This window comes from Mauremys reevesii, linkage group 7 (genome assembly GCF_016161935.1).
Source record: "Mauremys reevesii isolate NIE-2019 linkage group 7, ASM1616193v1, whole genome shotgun sequence".
Taxonomy (NCBI): domain Eukaryota; kingdom Metazoa; phylum Chordata; order Testudines; family Geoemydidae; genus Mauremys; species Mauremys reevesii.
In genome coordinates, this window is record NC_052629.1 from 57,308,835 (window position 1) to 57,331,843 (window position 23,009).

Here is a 23,009-nt window from a genome sequence, read left to right on the forward strand (position 1 = left end):
TGTGGGTTTCTGTTGTTCTGCTGTAGGAAAAGGTGATGCAACAACAGCTCAGCTTTAAATCAAAATAAAGTAGGATTCCAGTAAGTCCTTGGGAAGAAAAAACAAGAGCCTCTGTTTCCTTCTCAGTGGATTTATTAAATCTGTAGCATTTCCCATATGCTGCCTTCCCCCTACTAATAATTCGGAAGCAGCTCATGCTCGAATACTTGTTATACAGAGCATAGTGCATTTTAAATGAAATGCTTCCTTCTGGAGTGTCCTGGAATTAGAGGGGAAACTGGATAATGATTAAGTGTATTAGCCTGTGAAGCAGACTTCCCAAAGGAAGTCTAGAAGCTAGAGAAGTTTAAAACCAGCTGAGCATTTAAAAAAAAAAAACCACATATACCTATACACACACATCAAGGAACATCCTGCATTGGTAGGGAACAATCCTGCATTAGCAAGAGGATAAATTACATCAAGGTTCTCAAAATAGGGGGTCATAGAACGGTGAGCAGAGGATGCAGTATGGAAAGGGTTGAGCGCCATTGACAGACATCCTAAAAGGCTTTTCCTATCCTTGATTTTTTTAGGATTTTCATGATAACACGAAATTATCTAACATCCAATCAAATGACTGATCTCAGGATGTAGATCTAAATTCTAACTCTCTTGAGAAATCCCTTCCTCAAAGTCTCAGACACGGTATGGCAAGTAAAGAACAGGGCTTCCCAGAGGATTCAGGGGGCCTCGGGCAAAGCACTTTCGGGGCCTCTTCCATAAAAAAAAAGTTGCAATACTATAGAATACTATATTCTCGTGGGGGCTCCTGTGGGATCTGAGGCTTAGGGCAAATTGCCCCCACCTCCCTGGGAGACCCTGGTAAAGAAAGATATTACCAATTAACTGCATTGCACCTTGTCTGTGCATTGTTCTGGGCAGCAAAGTTAAGGAAATATGTGGGGAATCTGGCTCATTTACAAGGATTAATGGTAAAGCCCTTCAATGTTCCCTGCCCTAATGATAAGGACAGTGGGAGAGGCATTGAGCTCCATCAATGTGAAGTTCGAACTCAATGGGTGTTCAGAGTGCTCAGTACATGACAAGAATGGCTCTCAAGAAAGGCCTGGAGGACTATGAAACAAATGTAGTGCAAAGTCCAATGGTCATTCTGGAAGCTGGAAACTCCAGCAGCTTGGCTCAACATTAAAGGGATGGGGCTCCAGGCTACTTGGCTGTTGATGATTAATTATGTGTATGTATCTATTTATTTGGATATATAGAACTGTGTCCATCTCAGGCTCTAGGCACTTTATGATCTTTTAAAAAACACAATCAGTTATAAAAGTACAAACCATTAATTAACTTCAATGGGAACTCCACCCTCTATAGTAACACCATTCACCCAAGCTGGTCAAAGAAGTATTTCAACTTCCCTTAAAAATGCCTTCCCCCGGTCCCAGCAGGAACTCGACTCTCCCCAAGAGCCTACTGCAAAAGACAGACTTTGCAATGTGCTCTAAGGGTCAACAAATTCAGGATCTTTCGGACCAAGGTAGCAACATGACTTCCAAAGGGCCTGCACAAAAAATGCCCTACTAGCAGTTCTCTCAGTTATAAATGACGGGGCTTCCAGTCCAAAGACTTTGGCAATCACAACTGTGGCACGAATGAAAGAGAGAAGTGCAATGTTAATAAGCAAAGTATTATAATAACTTGTGTCAAAGATCCCGTACTAACAGGGCATTTTACAAACAAGCAAGCCTCAACTCCTTTTGACCTCAAATCTCTGTGATCCTATGGGTGAACTGCAGCATTGCCAACCCTAAGTATTCAAATATCATGAGTCAGGCCCCCAATAAGTCACGAGTCCAGCTTAAAAATCATTCATTGTTATATCTATCAGGCATCCACAGAGTTTGTATTTAGGGGGGTCTTTTTATTAGCTTTCTGGTTTTCAGCCTTTAGGGAATACTTGGGCCATCTTTTCTGCATACCTATAAAGGCTAGAAACTATTATTTCAATAAAAAGGAAGCTGAGATTCTCACAATCACATGGCTCCAAGAGCCAAGGCATTATGGAAAAAGCCCCACTAAATACTGTCCAAGTTACTGAGGTGCACTGAGAGCCCATGGTGACCTGGTTGAGGAAAGGGATAGAATCTAGGAGTCCTGACACCCAGTTACTTTCTTTAACCACTTATCACCTAGACATAGAACACACCTCAAAACAGAGCACTTTATTCCAGACCAAAACCTAATATATATAAAAAGCCTGTTCTCCCCCAGCATCATGTGTCTTGGAAACCCCTAGATTATGAACAAAGCCATTATGTGTGTGGATTTTTGTTCTTGTTGGGATTTTAAGATCCCCTAGCTTGATTCTCTTCAGGTCACCTCATTTGCTGTTGAGTTGGCAACACTTGCATACATTTTTCAGACTCCATACTGAAAAAAAAGGAGTGTTTAAAAACTCTCTGGATGCCTGAAACAGACTTATCACTAAGCAATTTAGGACGAGTCCTGCCATCTTAGTACAGCCAGGCAAGAAGAACTGTTTATGGTACTTTCTGGTTTAGAATGCGTCAGGGATGTTAGATTAAAATCTGCAATAAAATTCCACACTAAAATCATTTTCTTTTCCATTACTTGAAAACCCATGTGCTCAAAATCAAAACTCAGCTATGTTCTCTCCTTGCTATTCCTTCTCCCAAACCAGATTGGCGGGCTAGGTACACAGAAAATAAGCAGCAGCAGCTCTTTGTACTGTAGTAGCATCCAGAGGCTGCCCAAATAGTTATCAACTGTCCCTGCCCAGAATAGGTCACAATCAATAAGAAACAATCAGGTTCTTGGTATTTGCATCCAGTACTGTTTGCAGAGCTATTCTGGGACTATAACACAGAATATGGTATGCACTATATAACTCAAATACACCTAAGTAGCGGCACAGATGATGTTAAATAATACAACATTTGCTTTGCACCATAAATTATAAATATCTCTAGTTCAAAAAAGAACCAGGAGGCTGATACAAAGACCTGGAACCAAATCCTGCCATGTCTTACCTAGAGTGGTCAACTGGGCTTGAGTAAAAACTACCTATTGGAATAGAAGGTGCAATATTAGGCCTATGAGTGAGAGTACCCATCTTTGCTTATGCCTTGGAAATAACAATGGCTATGATTTTAAAGTTGGTCAAACTAGGTCCAGTTTAAAAAGGGCTTGCTTTTCAGATGAGAGTGCTCAGCACTTTGACCTTCCAGCCCCTTTAAGGTGTCTCAGATTGCACTCCCAAAAAAATCACTAGTCACTTTTGAAGACCTTAGCCAATGGCATTAGTTGCACACTTATTTTGTTGCTTAACTAAGATACATTCATGCTGAAGAGCCTGAAACATGCCAATTTTCCCCCGACTCTCCAGGCCTTCGTGGAGTAAAAGACTGAAGCATGTTTTTTAAATTCTATGGTTTTCCCCAGGCTGGATGCACTAAACTTGTGTGCCATCTGCCATCCTGTGCCCACTGTGCTTTGTCAGCCTGATCCCCAGAGAGATAAAAAGTGCTGCTTCTGGAACTATTGAATCTCTGTGACCAGTGGGCAGAGAAACTTCAGCAAAGATAGTAAGATTTAAACAGCTCAAACTTTTTCCACACAAGGTCTTGCCCACTTTGGCAGCAAGGTTATTGAGTGGAATCTGGAATCAGGAATTCTATGCCAGATTCTTTCACTGAGTTTATTGTGGTCTTCAAGTGTATCATTTTACCTCCTGGAGTTTTGAATGGATTGATTCAGCAAAAAAGAGTCTTATTCACCAAAGTACTTAAGGATGCACGTAAATGCTCTGCTGACTAGCAAGGCCGGCTCCAGGCACCAGCGCAGGAAGCAGGTGCTTGGGGCGGCCAATGAAAAGGGCGGCACATCTGGGTCTTCGGCAGCAGGTCCCTCAGTCCCTCTCGGAGGGAAGGACCTGCCACCGAATTGCCGCCGAAGAATGAAGCGGCACGGTAGAGCTGCCGCCGAAGTGCCACCAATCTATCTTTTTTTTTTTCCTTTTTCATCGCTTGGGATGGCAAAAAAGCTGGAGACGGCCCTGTGACTAGAAATAAAGAACATCCTTAAATACCTTCCTGAAATATCTTCTAAGAGTACATATCACCAAAAAGTGAGGAAGGTTAACTAATTAAAATACTTTACAAATATTCAGATACAAGAGGCGCAACAGAAGTGCCATATATTAGTATTATTAACGGAATTAGAAGTTTCTTCTAAAAAGATTCTTTTCCCTTTTAGTTGTCACAATGCAATTGCAGGTAGGTGCATCAGACAAGGAGCAAAGAGAACTCCCTTCATCAAGATCTATTATTTCAGTATACTCCTTAAATTAAAAGTTTTTTAAATTAGCCTGTTTCCCTGCTGGTAGTGACATTACATTCTGAATATGACCTATGCAATTTTATAAGCTAGAAAAGAGGACTTTGCTTTATAAAGTGGTTTTCCACCCTCAGTATTTAGACTTCAGGAACTGTGCCCTCCTGTCTTAAAATGCTGTAGACCACATAACAATAGAAATTTCATTTATAAAATAGTTTCAACCAATTTGCCAGTGTCTGTTTTTATTCTTTGTACAAGGAGCCTTGATTACAGGCCTAGAGCATGCATATTTTTAACCCGCTTCTCCTTTGAAATGACTGACTGTCATAATGCACACATTAATCATTCTATATTGGATACTCCCTATCCAAACATACATAATTCATTTCAAATGGCTCCTGTTGTTTAAGGGCACAGATGGATGCCATGGACTACATTTGAGCACACTGTAGCTTCCCTTTCAAGCCAGAGTTTATGTAATACAATTGGACATTACATTCTGTTCAGCCAAACTCTGTTCTCAGTTACTTCTGGGCAAAGTCAATGTCTTGGTCCTGGATTTACGTCAGTAGAACAAAGAGCATAATTTGGCCCAATGGCTGGCACTGAAAAGAGACATAAGATTATGTTAAAGCCATTTTCAATTACAGCTTTTGCAAACGGATCACTTTTTTGATTCTCATTTCTCTTTGCACTGAGATATTAACGAATTAGTATGTGGAAGAGCTGACCACTCTACCAGTAGATGCTGAGCAAGGGAACAGGTATACAAGATAGAGAATATTATGCAGCTAGAGGGCTGCTCTCTCTTTAATATTTGGACACAGCTCCCTGAAGGGAAAAGGTGTCAAGAACAGCAGTGCTCCCAAAACTTGTTGGGGCACATTCATCTCTGCACTGGCACTAACACAGGGATGGAATGGAGGTGCCTTGCACAGCCTCTACTCAGGGGCTGCTGGGATAGGTTCAGCCCTTGGTACAGGACTGGATAGCCTCTGCTTCGGTGGCTCCTGTGGGCCACTGACAGGATACAATCACTACAGTGCAGGGCCACCCTCTTGCCATGCTTGGGGCTGTGAAACCGAGCTTGGGTAGGAGGCAAAAGAGAGGTGCTCCGGGGCAATGGTGAGTCTGGTCCAAGAAGAGTGCACTACAGAATATACCAGGTGAAAACCTGCCCTACTGAAGGTCAACAGGAGTCTTGCCATTGATATCATGTGGTCAGGATTTCACACATATAGGGCTTGATCCCGCTTCTATTGAAGTAAATGAAAAATCCCCACTGACTTTACAGAAAGCAGAATGGGAGGAGATCCATACTTATAGCAGCTAACTTTCTGGGGAAACCATGTAAACAAACCACCAACTCAGTTCTGATGAACTGGGAACAAACCCACCAAACGAACTTTAATACTATTACCTCCTGACACGCAGATTTCTCTCTTTTTAGCCAAAATGGGCATTAAAAACACTCTTTAGAGCAACACAAGCACCTTTGTTATATCAGCCAAATATAATGTTGAATTAGTTTTCTAAATGCATGAGTTGAAAAGCCATTAGATAACCATTAGAAGCACTGTACCCATTTTCTTTGTACAATTGGAGAGAAAGCTGATTTAGTTACTCGGATTCCTAAGGTAATTCAGCAGGACATTATTAAAAAGATTAACTCAGTAAACTTTTTAATTTCCTTTCTGTGTGTGAGCACTGTAACTTCCCCTTAAGGCCTCTCATTAAGTTGACCACTTTTGTGTTCCATTGCAGACAGACATTCTACTCAGTGCCTCTTCCAGATTAAAAGACTTTGAGCCTATTTACAGACCCATTTCAAGAGGAAACTTTTTTTCCTTCCAGGAAAATAAGATATAAGCACAGCTCAAGAGCAATTGTTTGTATTCCAGTAGAGCCTACTGTCCCCAACTGAGACGCCAGGATATCATGCGCTGCACAGTCCCTGAGTTTACCTTCTAAACAAGATGGATAAATTGAGTATTATTTTCCTGTTTTATAGAAGTGAATCTGAGGCACAATAACTCATCCAAAGTCACATAGCAAATCTGTGGCACAGCTGGGTAACTAAACTCTAATCTCTCCACAGCCCTTCACAGGAACCACAAAACCATGTTTCTTCTATTGCAATTACTGTATTTATTCTCATAGTTTCTGGAACTAGGAGTGCGGGAGGTGCCGCTGCACCAACGGGCTTGAAATGGTTCCCATTATATACAGGATTTACAGTTTGGTTCAATAGATCTTAGCACCCCCACTTTTGTTCCTGCACCCATGTTTATTCTTCTGGTGTTTGCTTTCAGAAATAGAGAGTTTAAAAAGAAGTCAGTTTAGAGAAAACAACTGGACAATAACTTGGTGGATTTTAATGCTCAGAAACTGCCAAATCAAAGGATAGCAATGAGCAAGTACCAAGAAAATTAGAAAATTCCCCCCCACAGCATTGCTAATGTATCTCATTCTGAATATGCAACAACCCTTGCTAATACCAACCTTGGTTACTTCAGACCTTGTCTACACTAACACAGCTATGTTGTGCAGCATTATCACCACAATTAAAAATAAACAACACCAGGCAGATTAACTGCCACCCTGAAAACCAAAATCAAATGATTCAGATCAGTCACCAGAAAATGTCACTGTTGGCCATTCTAGTGCTGGAGAACTGAAGGTCAGGGTTTGACTACAGAAAGCCAGTGTTACACATTGTATGCATAGATAAGCTCTAAGTGAACTTTACACAGAAAAGCTCTATGGAGAATACTGGCCTCCTACATTATTGAATTTTCCTAACCCATGAGATATTTTATTTGCTGCTTCAGTTCTAGGTGGAGCAGAGCAGCCAAGGACAAAGGTTTGGGGAGGGGAAGAGAGAGAGTATGAAATCTTACCTTCAGATTATTTTCACAATATCACATACTACCGTTATATATACACATATATATCACATACTAATAAAGTTCAAAGAATGTTATTAAGGTTGCAAAAAAAAAATCATCAAGCAATCAAAGAATTTACCACCCATCCAGCAGCTGTTCATTGACTTTTGTGGACCAATCTCAGGCCTTTTCAAAGCCTCCAGTCACAAGTGGCAACAGGGCAGGTTGCAATCTGAACAGAGGTGCCAACCATTTAGAGCGCATGGAAAATGAACTAATCTTCTTAACTCCTACAAGGGTCCCTCAAGAAAAAGGGTAAGATGAGGGGTACACTTACAATGTTGCTACCAGAGATGTACCTATTCTTTGAGTGAGAGATCTTCAGACCAGCACCTTTAATGAAAAGTATGTTCACTTGAAGAAAAAAAAAAAGTGAAATTATCTTCCATTGTAATATGACAGATCGAAAACTGGATGCTGACACCATTCGCTAATATGCAGATAGAAGATCCACATAGTTCATATGAACTAACTGCTCATGTTAACGTTCCAAGCAGCCTTTCTATTGATCAAAATCCATTGAATGCAGCGTTTAAACATAAAGATATTGTCTTTTTTAAAACCTTCCTATTAATTTCCTTCATGGGAACTTTGCTTGCAGTCATGACAAAACCCATCAATGAAATGTCATTGCACTGTCAAGCGGGCTCCAAACAGACTAATTGACAGTGCTCGTCAGACTGATAGGAAGACAATGTCCTTGTCCTGAAGAGTAGCACACTGAGTAGCAAATGTGTGTGCACATGTCCATTTGGGGCAGGAAGCTAGAGAAGAATGGATAGCAATGTGAATGGATTACAAAATTAAAGGTGCAATTTATTAGTCACCCATGTTTTTTTAAATGTGCACACAATTTACAGTGAATTGGGGGAACAAGGAATGGGATGGAATTGGTAGGATTCCTTGCAGATGTTCATTTTCTTTGGGACTGGAAAGAGGAAAAAGTTGGGGCATGTGAGACCAGGGATGAATGGGGGAGGGAAGGGGTCCAGCTAGATTGGATGGACACAGAGTCCTTTACCTGCTTCCCCCTGAAATTAATGGGAGTTTTGCTATTTTGTTGTATGCCCTGATCCTGCAATGAGCTCTGTGCCAAACGGACCTCTAACATCAATAGGGCTCAAAGATCCATATGTGCAGAGGGCTCTGGGGCTCCACTGGGAGTAACACTGGACCCATGGTGCACTGTAATCACATGGCTTGTGAAGAACCTGGAGGATGGGAGGGGACAGGGCATGAAAGAGAGTAAGGAAAAAAGTGAAGAGATAGGCAGGAGCCAGGCTGTCCTATTAGTGTTATTATTTCTGGCAATTAGGACCAAGGACATTTTGAACTTTCCTTTTCATCCTCATCTCCCTTTCAAAAAAAGAATGAATACGATTTTTTGAAATGACTCTCTTTTGGGGCCAGGTTCCATTTTCTCCTGCCCTATGGTCAGGGTTACAATCTAAACAAATTAGAATGGAAATCACATATTGCCTGAACATCAGACTGCCAAAAAAAGAGAGAGAGAGAGAGAGAGACACACACACACACACACACACACACACAGACATGCAGCCAAATATGCGTCAAGGTCCTTGAGCCACTTGATGACCTGCTCTGTAGTTTGATCTCATTGGCATTTTCTTGAACTGAAGATGTTAATGTATACTGGGTCCTTTTAGAGGGAACTTACAGATATTCATCTACAGGGAAAACCCATTTTTCCCCTACCAAGAAATACATATAATATAACCCAAACTACCTGAAATTTTGTTGAAAAAGTGTCACTTCTTTGAGCTGTTGGTTTATGAAGGTCTGTCCTCACTCTATAAGTACGTGCTCAGCAGAATCTACTATAAATTGCAGCCAGTCAAAATAAAGCATTAACAATAAATCTAAGAGCATAAAACTGCACATAAGAATCAATTGAGTACAGCTCAGCCCTTAGCTGAATACCAAAACCATTAAATTCATCTATAGTTTTATATCATAGCAATCTAAAAAACAAATTATGTTTTAAATGGCTTGTACACAAGAACTTTCGTTGTTTCCACCTGTGGTATTCCCATGTTGCAGCATTTTTTCTATCATTATGAGGCATGTTTACACTGTAAGGCTTGCACAACTTAATCTGTCTATTGGCAATAAGTATCAAGATGCCCATTTCCTTCTAGAAATAAAAACTATATTTAACACAAGACAGAACCTGGAGTGGCTAATTATGGTATTCACCCAGAGTATCCTTAGTTGAAGAAGATCCCATTTTCCCAATTAATCACTTCAAGAGGAACTTTTAGAAACCAATCAAAAAAGCCCAGAGCAACTTAATCACGTAGCGTGCATATGAACATTCTATAGCCTCAAAACAGCTGTGGACTTGTAAAACTTTTGGAAAATATTTACAACATACACATAAGACAAAAGTAGGCATTTTTTCATCTGAGACTGAAGAAAAATGGGTGGAGAAACATCATCCCTATGCTATTTAATTCTAGGCCATTAAATGTCAATATCAATGCCTGCAAGAGAGTCACACATTGCTAATTGTTTACCATGATGCAATTAATAGCAGCTATCCTATCTTTTCTGTTTCAGAACTGCTTTAAACTAGGGGTCTTCCATACTTTCCCAAGCCTAGCAACACAGGGGAGCCAATCCTAATCTTTTCTGCTAGCAGGATACTCAGACTAGTTAACCCAAGTCACTTGGCAAAATACATTTTTATTCAAATTAAAGAAATCTTTGGGTTAACAATTCAAGTGTGCACATGTGTTCATTGAACATCTACAAATTTAAGCTTTCAGACACTCACAGCTATGGATAAATCAAACATGCATTAAGAGGATCGGAGTGAAAGCTTATTTCTTTGTGTTGATAACCTTGAGTTTTTACACAGGTAATAGGAGATGCGCTTTCTTCACAACCCATGATAAAAATATAACACTTTATTGTAGAATAGTGTCTGTGCTTATCTTTTGCAACAGAATCTGAGAGAAATTAACCAGTTTTCCGCTCCTGCCACCCCCCAGCACATGTAAAATTTACACAGCATCATGATAGGAGCATTTCAGCTTCTAAATGGGTTGAGGCTCCCTGTGTTACTTATGAGAAATTTGTTCATACATCCAAGACATAACTATTTACCACTATGAACTCAGCTTAAAGTGACATAAATAGGAGTTGGTGTCACACTGTTGCACAACGTGAAACAGTGCTTTCGCTCCAGCCATAGACACCCATTTCACACTGCTAATATGCTAGACTTCTTGAAGTCACAACGAATATAATTACCCTAAATTGCTTTGACAGTTTTTCTGAACAAGAGTCTTCAAAATGCGTCAGTCACCCAAATCTTCCTGGGGTATTTATGAAGGAGCAAAGAACATCAGTCAAAACAGAGGGCAAAAAACAAACATTAATGTTTGCAATAACAAACCTGACTAAGAGAAAGCTTAACATACAGGTGGTAACCAGCAGACTATTTTATTCAAATAGACCAACATAAAAGAGTCTGATCACTTACTTCCATAATATAGATGAATCCAGAAATTAGTTATTTATGGATTTACTTAAAAAAAACCCAAAGGGTGATTTGATATTTAAAGAGGAAATGGTTTTAACACACACATTAAAAAAAAAAAAGAGGAAAAAATTGAAGGCAAGAGTAAAATACATGAAACCACAGAAAAATCTTGAGCACAAAACTTCACAAACATTTGCTATTTGTCATCATAATTTGGTCCACTATCACATTAATGACAGCGAGTTTATTCATTCAACTTGGATAGGGATCAATAAAAAAACACTTTCAAATGAATACCTGAACTATACAATCTATTACCCAAAGCACGTATATGGGAAATACCATCAAGACAAAGAAAAGACAGGTTAGAATATTACTAACTTTACCACAAGTGTAAAGAAAATTGATTAGCCAGAACTAACAAAAGCTAAAAGAAAAAAAGATATCATAGATTTAAAATACAATTATGTCTAAATCTTTTCACAGTAAAATGATCTGTGCGGTGCAAGCCATTGCATTCATTTTTTTAAAAATAAAAAGCTACATGAGGTTTTGGACTCTCAATGAACACATTCCACCCATTTTTTTTCTCAGAGATCTTTGTTTTTAGGTACTAGCAAAACTATAGGAAAAATCTGAAGACATGTAGATGTTTACAATAATGTAGGAAGATCAAAAGGGCAGGGAACAGGGTCAAAGGGTCTTCATGTTAAGAGTAAGAAATAGAGAAAAAATGCAGCTTTTAAGTCTCTTTGAGAACAATTTAAGATGCTAAGGATGAATTTATCATAATTATTAAATTTAGCTTGGTAGCAATAATGAGAAGGAACAAGTGATACATTGGATGGAAATCACAACCACCAAAACATAACACCTCACTTTCTTCTCCTTTAAATCAACCAGTGATCTATTTTTTTTTTAAAAAGGTGTTTTTTTTGGCAAATGTGTTCAACTGTGCCCTGGCCCCCTGAGAGCACTGAAGGAGTTCTATACAAAACAACAACTTTGATTTATTCAAGTAAACATCAGAAACACTTTGGCAAACACGACCATATGGATGGGAAAGAGATATTTCTTTAAAAAAAAAAAAAAAGTACTGTTGGCACTAAAAACTAACACATTTATTTTTAAGCATGAGCTTTCGTGCTAAAAAACTCTTTCGGATGCATAGAATGGAACACACAGACAGGAGATATTTATACATACAGAGAACATGAAAAGGTGGAAGTATGCATACCAACAGGCAGAGTCTAATCAATTGAGATTTTCTGTTTGCCTTAGAAACTTAACAGCTGTGAAAGCATCAGCTATGTTATGAGCCAATAACTTTTCATCTTTCAATCCTTTTCATTTATCAACCCAAACCCAATTTAATTTGATGATGTAAAAAGCTTGGGGGGGGGGAACAATGAATAATCTTTCAGAACCTTAAAATAGAAACACTTTAATATTCGGCTTTCACATCATAAATTTAGAGAACAAGGAAACACACATCTGCTGTAACTTAGTTTTAGAGCCTAAAAACGTGGAGCAAATATATCAGATTTATTTCTATCTTGTTTATATTTGGGGGCAAGGTTTTTTTTTTTTTCATCCTAATCAGCCACCAGCAGCCCTGATGACCCACCACCACAAACTTCCTGGAGGGATTAGTTCAGAACTACTTACCTTCACAAAGGAGGAGAAAACCTACTATCCACCCAGTGAAAGGCATCTTTGCCCCTCCAATAATCCTATTTTCCCCCCTAGGGTCTAGATGCTGAGAGTACTCCTGGCCAGGCTATTTTCAAATGATTACAATAAGCTTTCCAGTAAATTGAGAAAGTCTTTTTAGCACGTAATTCCTCAATCGGGCTGACCCATAGTCTGGGGTTTCTCAGCTCTGTGCTCACTCTCTGTTAAGTGCGGTGATATAATGATGCTAGGGAAAGGCAGAGGGAGAGACACAGAGGGAGAGAGAGATTGCAGTGAACCTGCTCAGATGGTGCTAGGCTGTTCTCTCTCAACCTCCCGGTAGTGGTAGCTCTGCTTAACCAGATGCTGCCTGCATTTAGCTGGGCAGATTTTAAAGTCCTGCTGCCAGAGTTGTCTCTTCTCCCCTGACTAGGAGAATTGACAAACTCTGTCTCGTGGTGCCTTCGGCTGCAATGAAGACCTGTCCTGGATCTCCTGTTCAGCCACTGACTCAAAGAGAGGACAAGAACCAGGCTCTGGTAAGTTTCCTTCCTCCAGCGGGACACGATGAGAAACGGCCACTGATTGTGCTGCCTCTGGATGTCCAGGCTACTGATCCTCCAGAGAGCCACTAAACTTTCAGCGTGAGGGTATGGCCTGCAGAACACGATGCTTAACACTCTCCACCGGCTGCGGGATCTTGACCAGTGGCGGGAGGTGGCTTTTCTTCTTAGCCAGATCCCGGCTGGTTGGGGTTTTATTGCGTGTCCATCAGCCTCATGTAGGCGAGTCGGTGCTGGAGGAGCTGCAGCCTGGGGTCGGCTGGGCTGGGTGAGCCGGGATTTCGCAGCTGGAAGTTGCAGAAAGGGTTTGCTTGGTCCTGGTGGTTGGTGGAGCTGCCGATTTCCTAATGAGCCTGCTGGTGCAGGCAGGGGTTCTTCCCCTGGCGGTAGAGCTGTGAATCACTCAGCCCCAGCAGCAAATGGACTGCTTGCTCTTCTCCTCTTAATGAATAAATTGCAGCCGGCGGGGAGGAGTGTGAAAGCGACACGGGGGGTTGGGGGGGGGAGATCTCAAGGAGATGCTGTTTTATCAGATCCACCCACAGCATCCTCTGGGCAGAGGAGAAGAGAAGGGTAGGATGACCAGATGTCCCGATTTTGGGGGCTTTTTTATATAGGTACTTATTACACCCCACCCCCCTCCCGAATTTTCACACTTGCTGTCTGGTCACCCTAGAGACGGGATAGGGGCTCTGTCTTGCCAAAAAAAGGGGGGGCTGTCAGAGGGGGAAAGTTCTTAGTGACGGAAGAAAACTGAAAAGGGATCGAAAGAGAGGAGCCGGTAGCTGCAAGGTAAGTCAGGAGGGTTCAAAGGGGCTCGCTAGTGCGTGGCGAGTGACAGCTAACCAGCCCCAGGGGCCGGGGGAGTTTGGGCATCCCCTAAGCAAGGCAGTGGCCGGAGATCATAAAGGAAAGGCTCTGCAGGGGATGACAAGGAGGAGAGAACAGGATTCGCGAAGGAAGGAAGATAAAGCAAAATAAACCAACCAGGTGTGAGACACAAAGGAGGAACAATTCGCGTCAGCAACTCGAAGGTAATGAAAATAGTGAATTAAAAGAGGCCCCCTCCTCCCCCATACATTAAAGGTGTTGAATAATTAATCCTTGGGAAAGGAGATATTTTTGCTTGATGGCAGGAGGATGCTGTTAGAGGCGATCTCTACCTGGCAAGCGACCAAAGTAACCCAGAACGCGCTCATCCTGTTTATTAGTGAAAAGCCACTTTTCAACCGCAAGCGAAGACCCTTTAACAACATATTAGTCTGCTCAGCTACTGCAAACAAAACGCCGCACGGAACAGCTGAGCTCCTATTTGCTGGCTGTGTTACTGGCCGACAGCACCGGGCACCGCGCCCAAGCCCCCGTTACAGCGATCCCCGGCAGGGGACAGACTGCCAGGACTTCTCCGCCTCAGCCGCTCGCCCCAGAGTGCAGCCCCTCAGGGACCTAGACTCGAGATGTGGGAGACAAGACACGCAATCTGATTGCAGTCATGGCTAATTTAAAACAATCTTGCCCAGGAAAGGGGTCTCTAAAATCGATTTGGAAACAGCCGCGCTATTTCCGCCATCAAAGCAAGGAGGACTTTCTGGCGGTAACTGTTTGAGTAACTTCTGGGCTCCGTTTTGGGGACTAGAGGGGGGGGGGAAGAGATCGGTGTACACGCGATGGGCATACACTTGTCCATTTCATGCCCGGATACCCATGAAGCGATATTCAAAGTCGATTACTTTAATAATGGGGCATTTCCAACATCAAGACTATCCCCAGGTGCCAGTCAGAGAGCCGGCACTACACTTCACCAAGCAGCGGAGAGAGGCGTAATGAGAAGAAACCCACGTCTCTAACCAGCATCCTACTCCTGGGGGGTGGTGTAAATCCAGCAGAATGCTATTAACTGTACTGTTATTAACCATCAGCATCCAGTGCCTTTCAGCCCACGGCTCGTAGATTCCCCCGCCCCTCCATTCTCTCTTGGGAAATTTACCTAACCTGCTGTGTTCTCATGCACCGCCTAGCTTGCCAAGAACAATGCCAAGGGACACTGCTGCTGACTCAGAGATGACGACTACAGAACTGTCTGCCCTACCAGCAAGCTAGCATTTGTTCCAGTAATGCTTTAGCTAGCCAGGCTTCTGCAACAGTTGTCGGTTTCTCATAACCAGCTTATCAGTTGGTGATCTGATGTCTATTACCTGCTGCCTTTGCACTCCGATTCTTCATGAGAAACATTGTGTTAATATCGCTCCATTCGTTCTTTCTGTACATCAGGGGTGGTGGATATTATGTGGTGGATGGAGCTAGTTCCTTTTCACCAGTACTGGTGTGAGGGGCCAGGGATAACTGATTTAACCTGGAACTTTGCCCAGCCACACTTCAAGCATCTTCATTTCCCATGACTAAACAGTAAGATTTCTCTTTCACACTCTAGATAAGAAAAGTTGACTTAGCCTCTCCTCCCGCCCCAAACTCCGGAACTAACAGATTAATGATAGCCCACTCCAACACGCACCTACATATAAACAATTACAATGAATTTAGCAATGGAATCCTGGTACACAATGGCAAAGAGTGTAGAAATATTACACATTGATCTCACTTGGTAAGGAACAAATCGTGGCTACTTGTTTTAACATGACCAAGTTTCTTTCATCTGATCTGCCAGGCCATTGCAATAATAATATTTCAATGTGTCCGAAAAAATATTCTACCTTTCTCTCAAGTATGGCGTTTTTCCTCCACGGTTGCAGTGTTGTGAAGTGTAGGATGGGCAATAGTCAAACCTGGACCTGCAGCAAGATTAAAGAGCTGATCTTCACAACCCTGCAGAACCAGCAATGGGATCTTTGTATCATTGGAAAGGAGAGATTCCCTCTTTTCAATGAGACCAAACACAGTGGTGTAGTACTTTATCGAGCCATTTTTATGTCTAGCAAAACTATTTTCGATTAATTTAGGGATGGTCTAAACTGATATTTATCTTCCTCTGATCTCTGCATATATGGATTCAGCAACTAGGGCTCCTGACTTTACAGAAGAAACTATTCCAATAAAATTAGTGAAAGCACTTCTAGTTGTTCTTTTAAATATGTAGTACATGTAGAACATATGACTTCCGGATTGGCATCGAAATCAGACATGAAATAAAAACCAACACAAACCCAGGCTCAGAAAGGGATAATAATGGAGTGGAGATCAACACTAGCCAGTTTTATAAATGAATTGAGTTCGAAGTACGGAGGGAGGGGACTTGATGGTCAGTATGAGACTATAAACATAAGGGTCAATTGTGCAAAATTTAAGCTTGAGTAACTTTACTCACATGCATAAGTCCATGAAGAACTGAGTCCTTAGAGTAGCTTGACAGAAAGTAAGAAACAGTGTCAGGGAAGGATACTTGTGATGTATAGAAAACAACAAACAGTTTAGCATAAAATCAATGCTTTGAGGCGAAATATTTTACTTTAAGCTGAGCTTTACCTTAAATCATATTTTTAAAAGCTCACACTAACACAAATCAATTCTGATATCATCTAAAATAAAGCAATATCATCTGCACTGAAAAAATATCAATTACCATCCAGGACATAAAGTGACTTCCTGGAAGAATTTCAATGACTTCAGATTTCTCCTGGCATCTCAACAACTGCAGCCAAATACGCATTCCTGTGCCAGATACAGGCTCCATTTCAAAGCTGGCTGTATTGCAATTTGTTGTGTAAACTGTCATGATAGTCACCCAAGAGGGCAGAGTTAAGGTTGCTGTGAGAATCTTTTCTCTGAATTCCCAGATTTTTGAATGATTAAAATCTCATCCTGAACACTGACTCAACATTCAAACCTGTTTTAACAGGGAAATAGGCTGAATGACTTAACAGACTTTACCCATCTCTAATTTCTGGTTTATCCCTCAATCCTTGCACTCTAAGATAGAAATACCATTAAGTCCTTTATGAGTAGGTTAAATCACTTCTAGTTCAGCCACAGTTAAAATAGGAGACTGACCCATTTTTCTGTGTACCTGATACAATAATTATATTTAATGAAATAATGATATGTTCCAACAATAAATATTTTCAAATGTTTAGCACATGTAAGTTGCATGAGTTTTTACTCTAAAACATTGGTTTGCACTGTTGTGTGATCAGAAGGACTTCCTGTAAAAGCCACATAGATGGTTTTATTACTCAGCATTGCAACACACCAGCCAAAAAAGTTATCCCAAAACAAGAAGGGTTAAGGCTCCTCTGGGAACAGCTAACAAAGCATCACATTTTACACTTTCCACAAGGTACAATTGTGAGTATAAGTGAAAGATGTCTGTCTTTCACAACTGGCTAAAACCTCAACTCTAAACACTCATCACCTAATTCTGTGTTATTGGAAGGCAAGGGACTCTTTCTTCGGCATTCTTTTTCCTCCTTGTTGGGCTAAATTCTGCTCTCAGGTACTGCAGAGTAAGGCACTGATCCAATTCCCATTAAAGTAAGCAGAGGTCTTTGTATTGATTTCAATGGGCATAGAATTAGGTCAAAGACTCACATTCAGCAAAGCACTTAAACACATGCTTAAGTCCTTCCCTATTCCGCAAAACAAAGGGTCTTAACTACGCGCTTAAGTGCTATGCTGAAACAGTACTTTGCTAAATGTGATCAATGGAGTTACTCTACATTTACTGAGGGCTTGGCTACACTTGAGAGTTGCAGCGCTGGGAGTTACAGCGCTGGTCGTACAGCTGTGTAGGGAAAGCGCTGGTGTGTGGCCACACTCACAGCTACCAGCGCTGCAGTGTGACCACATTTGCAGCGCTGTTGGGAGTGATGCATTATGGGCAGCTATCCCAGCGTTCAAGTGGCAGCAACATGCTTTTCAAAAGAGGGGGGTGGGGTGTAGTGTGACATGGAGCGGGGGAGAGAGAGAGGGGATTTTTGGAGCCTACACTGTGTATCAGCTCCCTACCTTGCAAAATCAGAAAATTTTCCCGACCCCTTACTCTTAACTGCAAACAGCCTGCAGACCAGATAAGCAGCTGTTTCTCTCGTCAAGCAAACACTCATTCCCCTGCCTGCCTCATTCACAGGGGTTATCTCATTTACAGATTGATCACAGCAAACAGAAGCTGTGTTTGTTTTTTAGATAAGCAGCTCCCGGAGCCCCGAGTTCACAGCAAAACATAGAGAGTCTGCATAACAAAACAAAGAGAGTAATTGAGTTAAAAGCATTCTGGGATATCTCCTAATACCCTGGAGGCCAATAACAGCGCTGGTGTGTGGCCACACCTGACGAGCAGTGCTGCATCACCAGCGCTGCACGCATTACACCCCAAGCAGACCAGGTGTACAGCCAGCACTGCAGCGCTGGATGTGCCTTGCAGGTGTGGACAGTTACTAAGTTGCAGCGCTGGAAAGCCTCCACCAACGCTGCAACTCTCAAGAGTAGCCAAGCCCCCAGAGAGAATTTCACACTTTGTGTTCAGGTGATTATTTGTAAGAAACACACCTTCCCTACCATGGGAGATGGAGGCTGCTATATTGATTAGGAAACTCTACTGAATTCCTTCTAAAGAGAACGTAGCATCGCGATAATTAATTTTATGCTAAACAATACATGGGTAGGGAAAAGTATCCACCTTAATGTTCACATCCTAAGTTGAATTTTCAGGGCTGGCAGTTGGAACAACATTATATTTTTGAGCAAATGGAATAGTAAGGTATGATAAATATGGAGCCCTTTGGTACCATTTTTAGTTACTTTTCAGAACACAACCCTCCTGTTTTCAAAATGCCTGAAAGTATTTTGTTGGTCATATACACATAGACATCAACAGTGGCAAAGGTGGAAGGGAGTATCCTGTATTTGGTTTAATTCTACTATTTCCTTACGAATACCCCCTTCTCCAAATACACTTATCAAGTTTAGAGCAGGACTCACACCAGTCTCAAGGGAGTGTTTGTTTTAAGAGGGGATAGCCGGCAATGGCTGAACTTACAGAGAAGGTGTTTTCTGCACAACAGCTCCACCTCTGGCTCCATTTGACTGTTTGTCTTTTCTTGTAATGGCAAAATCAGAGATTGGTGGGAGGAATGGATAGAGTGGAGTCAAAAGCCTGACACAAAGGAGGAGTCTGGTAACAAGACCAAGAAAATTTAAGTAATCCCTAGAGGCCATTACTCAGATAGTCATTCAATTATGCACTGAAAAAAGCTACAATGAACAAAGTAACCACTATAATTTTTGTCATCCTCAGAGGTTGAACCCTCAGCCTCCAGATATATCCCAAAAAAAGCCTCTACAGCTAAGGCCTGATGGTACAAAGACTTATGCATATGCTTTACTTTATGCACTGTGAGTAATTCCATTGAAGTCAATGGGACTATTCACAATGTGTAAATTGTTGCATGATCAGAGTGTGGCTAAGTTTGCCAGCAGATGTTGCAGAGACAAGGTGGGTGAGGTAATATCTTTTATTGGACTATATTCTGTGGGTGAGAGAGACAAGCTTTCAAGCTATACAGTGCTCTTCTTCAGGCCTGTGTTTTATCCTCCAATCTGTCTAATATTTGGTGCTCTGTGAATTCTCTCTCTCAGCCTTCCTCAGTGGTAATGTTAGTAAGTGACCTTAGAAGTGCAAAAGCTTTCTAAGTAAGCATCACTTAAACATTTTTGAAGGTGTCCTAATAAAGTTATGCCCTTGAATTACTATTTGGGTCACAGTAGTGTCCAAGAAGCCACCAAAAATATTAACATAAAATAGCTACTGATAAATGTGTGAAGCCAAAGCAAATAGGTCTGTGTATACCTTCCACTGAACTCCACTGTGGGTTCTACATTTAAGAACCACAAAATTAACCATTAAGGACCATTTGAGGCACACCTGTACTTTTAACTTTGTTTTGGCAAAATGTTGCAGCATAAATATTTTATCAGGCTAGGAACAAAACTAGTGTTATCTTAAAACTATTATTGATGTTCCAAAACTTCATGTTACAAGCAGCATCTAGCATTCTAAATAACACAGCACTTCAGCAGTGTCACATGAAAGCCCTCAGTTTAATTCACTTCTTGGTCATTATTTGTACATTTCAGTGTCAGCACTTATTGAAACCAGCACTGTCTCTCTGATGTAAAAAACGGTTACTAACCTTTCCAGAACTGTTGGTGTTCGAGATGCGTTGAACGTGTCCATTCCAATGTAGATGCGTGTGCACCCAGAGCATAGTTGCCAGAAATTTTTCCCTCAGTGGTATCCATTGCATTGGCTCCTGTGCCTTCTGGTGTCACGTGTCAGTATATAGGGCACCACTAACCCCACACCCCCTCAGTTCCTTCTTTCCAGCCAACCCTGATAAGAAAGGTAGGAGGGTGGATGTTAAAATGGATATGTACAACACATCTTGAAGAACAACAGTTACGGAAAGGTTAGTAACCATTATTTCTTCCAATGACTGCATGAGTCCATTCCAATGTAGGTGACTCCCAAGCAGTTGTACCAGTGGAGGGCTTGGATTTACTGACATGCTGACTGCAGCATAGCTCGGTGAAATCCAACATCGTCCCTAGCCTGCTGAGGGTTGGCGTAATGAGAAGCAAATGTGTACCACTGACCAAGCTGCTACTCTACAAATGTCCTGAATAGGCATCTTTGCTAGAAACGCAGCTGAAGATGCTTGTGCCTTTGTGGAATGAGCAGTTAGGACAGACTGGGTGGGAACACGCACCAGCTTGTAACACTTGCGGATACACAATGTGATCCATCATGAAATTATCTGGGCTGAGATGGGGAGACCTTTCATCCTGTCTGCAACAACTACGAATTATGAGCCGGAGCTATTGGATGACCCGTGCCCGATGTGAGCAGAATAAGAAGGAATGCATAATACAGGTGATCTGTCCATGGAAGAAGGAAAGCGTCCATGAGGGACCCGGAGCTGTGACCTGGATGGAAGCAGAACTGGTAACACTTCCTGTTGTACTGGGTCATGAACAGGTCTACCTGGGGAGTCCCCCACCACTGGAAAGTGAGCTTTGCGACATCTGGGCAAATGGACCACTCATGGTGATCATAGAAGGATCTCCTGAGGTGATCTACTAGCTTGTTTTGCAACCTGGCAGTAGGAAGCCACAAGGCAAACCGAGTGGGCTATGCAAAATTCCCACAACCGAACTGCTGGGGCCTATAGTGCTTTCTCGAAGGTGCTGGGGTATATAAGAGCCTAGGGATTTCAGAGTATCTTGTCAGAGGGGTAGCAGTGTCAGTCAAATCAAAGCAACAAAGAATAAAAGCAGCACTAATAGATAGACTGCAGATAGCATGCATGAGTGGTGTGAATACATCTTTTCAGATGCAGTTACTTGCATCTGAAGAAGTGGGTATTCACCCACGAAAGCTCATGCTGCAGAACGTCTGTTAGTCTATAAGGTGCCACAGGATTCTTTGTTGCTTTTACAGAGTATCTTGGAATCTTTGAGGCCATGGAGCTTGGCATCTGTTTTCTCTGAGAAGAGTGAAGTGTCCTCAAAGCAAAAGTCCTGGAGGATCTGCTGAACTTCATGCGGGGGGCTGAGGATTGGAGCCAGGAACTTCTGTTCATAATCACTGCAGAGGCCATGGATCTGACCACTGAATCTGCAGCATCCAGGGCTGCTTGTAGGCATGCCCTTACTACTGACTTCCCCAAGATGGCCCTTCGTGGAGGAGGGGGTGGGGAACATGCTCTCTCAAACGACTTCTTCTGTTTTTTCTTTTGCACCGAAGTTCTCGTAAGGCACCAGGAGCACTCCTCACCAACACCAAGGTGCTCAGTCCTGAGTCTGAATGACCCAGTTCCAAGGGAGGTCTGAGCGCCGCTACCATTAAGATGGACTTCAGCCTAGCATTCCTCTCCTTTTTGGTACAGGGCTTGAAATCCCTGCAAATCTTGCAGTGCTCCTGAATGTGAGCTTCCGCAAGCACTTAAGACAGCTGGAATGCGGGTCACTCAGAGGCATAAACTTGCTGCAGGAAGCACAAAGCTTGAAGCCCAGCGACCAAGGCATGCCTCAGTACTGCGAGTGGAGAAAACTCTGCTAAAAACGGAGAAAACTAATAACTAGAAAAAGAAGATTTAACTATGAACCAAACTACATACAAAAAACAGAGAGAACAAAATCCACCGAGGAAAACTTGCAAAAGCAATGATAGAGCAGTTTCAGCAACCATCACAGGTGGTAAGAAGGAACTAAGGGGGTGTGGGGTTGGCAGTGCCCTATATATCAGAGCCAGAGAAAAATTTCTTGTGACTATGCTCAGGGTGCACACATACCTACATTGGAATGGACATGTGCAATCACTCGAAGAACTATCTATACCTGAAAATATACAGAACCACAGTCCAGTGCCTACTTCTGTAATGATTAGTGCATCTGAATAAATACATTATCTTTTTTAGAAAGAAACCTTAAGAGAAAAGGAGGGAGGGAGGATCATAATCCAGGTTATGCATCTGGCTCCTGACAATCTGAACCAAAGCCCTGGCTCCTGCTAATCTAGTTCATTTATTAGGTATTTTAGAGTTTCTCAAATTTTCTCCTGCTGTGGACTACATTTTAATAGAGAGTTTCATGACTATCTGCATTCCTACTCATGATCACAAAATGTCCCTGTGGCAAATGAGCAATTATTTCCAAGAAATAAAGTATTTGGGAAAGTATTTAGGAAGCTCTTTCATGTAGGTTTGTAGCAGGAAATAAGGAGAAGCCAGTGCTAGATGTCCTGTTTGACAATTTTAGGCTTATTCTGCACTCCAACACTGGTCAGGAGCCCTTATGTGATTAAGTACAGAACTAAGAAAATATCAAATATTCGCATTCTCTGCTCAGAAGCATGTGTCAGGTGTGCATTTAAAGAACAATTGCAAATAAAATGCCAAGAGAAGCATAATATAACTAGTTACAATTGGATTCCTGACACCTTAGTCTGTC

The 23,009-nt window shown here is 41.8% G+C and overlaps 1 protein-coding gene and 1 long non-coding RNA gene across 4 annotated transcripts in view; both read right to left on the bottom strand.

The window, feature by feature from the left end:
- RET (ret proto-oncogene) overlaps positions 1–20,320 on the bottom strand; it is a 129,981-nt gene extending 109,661 nt beyond the window's left edge. The window contains exon 1 of one of the 3 annotated variants that reach the window (XM_039482464.1): positions 20,192–20,320. In XM_039482464.1, coding sequence (XP_039338398.1) covers positions 20,192–20,300 — 109 coding nt within the window. In that variant the 5' untranslated portion in view covers positions 20,301–20,320. Of the gene's footprint in view, positions 1–12,480; positions 13,452–20,191 lie in introns of those variants that run through there. The other 2 variants (XM_039482465.1, XM_039482466.1) reach the window with 2 other exon arrangements.
- LOC120369306 lies at positions 4,582–9,142 on the bottom strand. The gene is made up of 2 exons (XR_005583053.1): positions 9,052–9,142; positions 4,582–4,961 (listed from the first exon to the last, which is right to left on the bottom strand). It is a non-coding gene; the product is annotated as an uncharacterized LOC120369306 (long non-coding RNA).
- Positions 20,321–23,009: the final 2,689 nt, after the last annotated feature.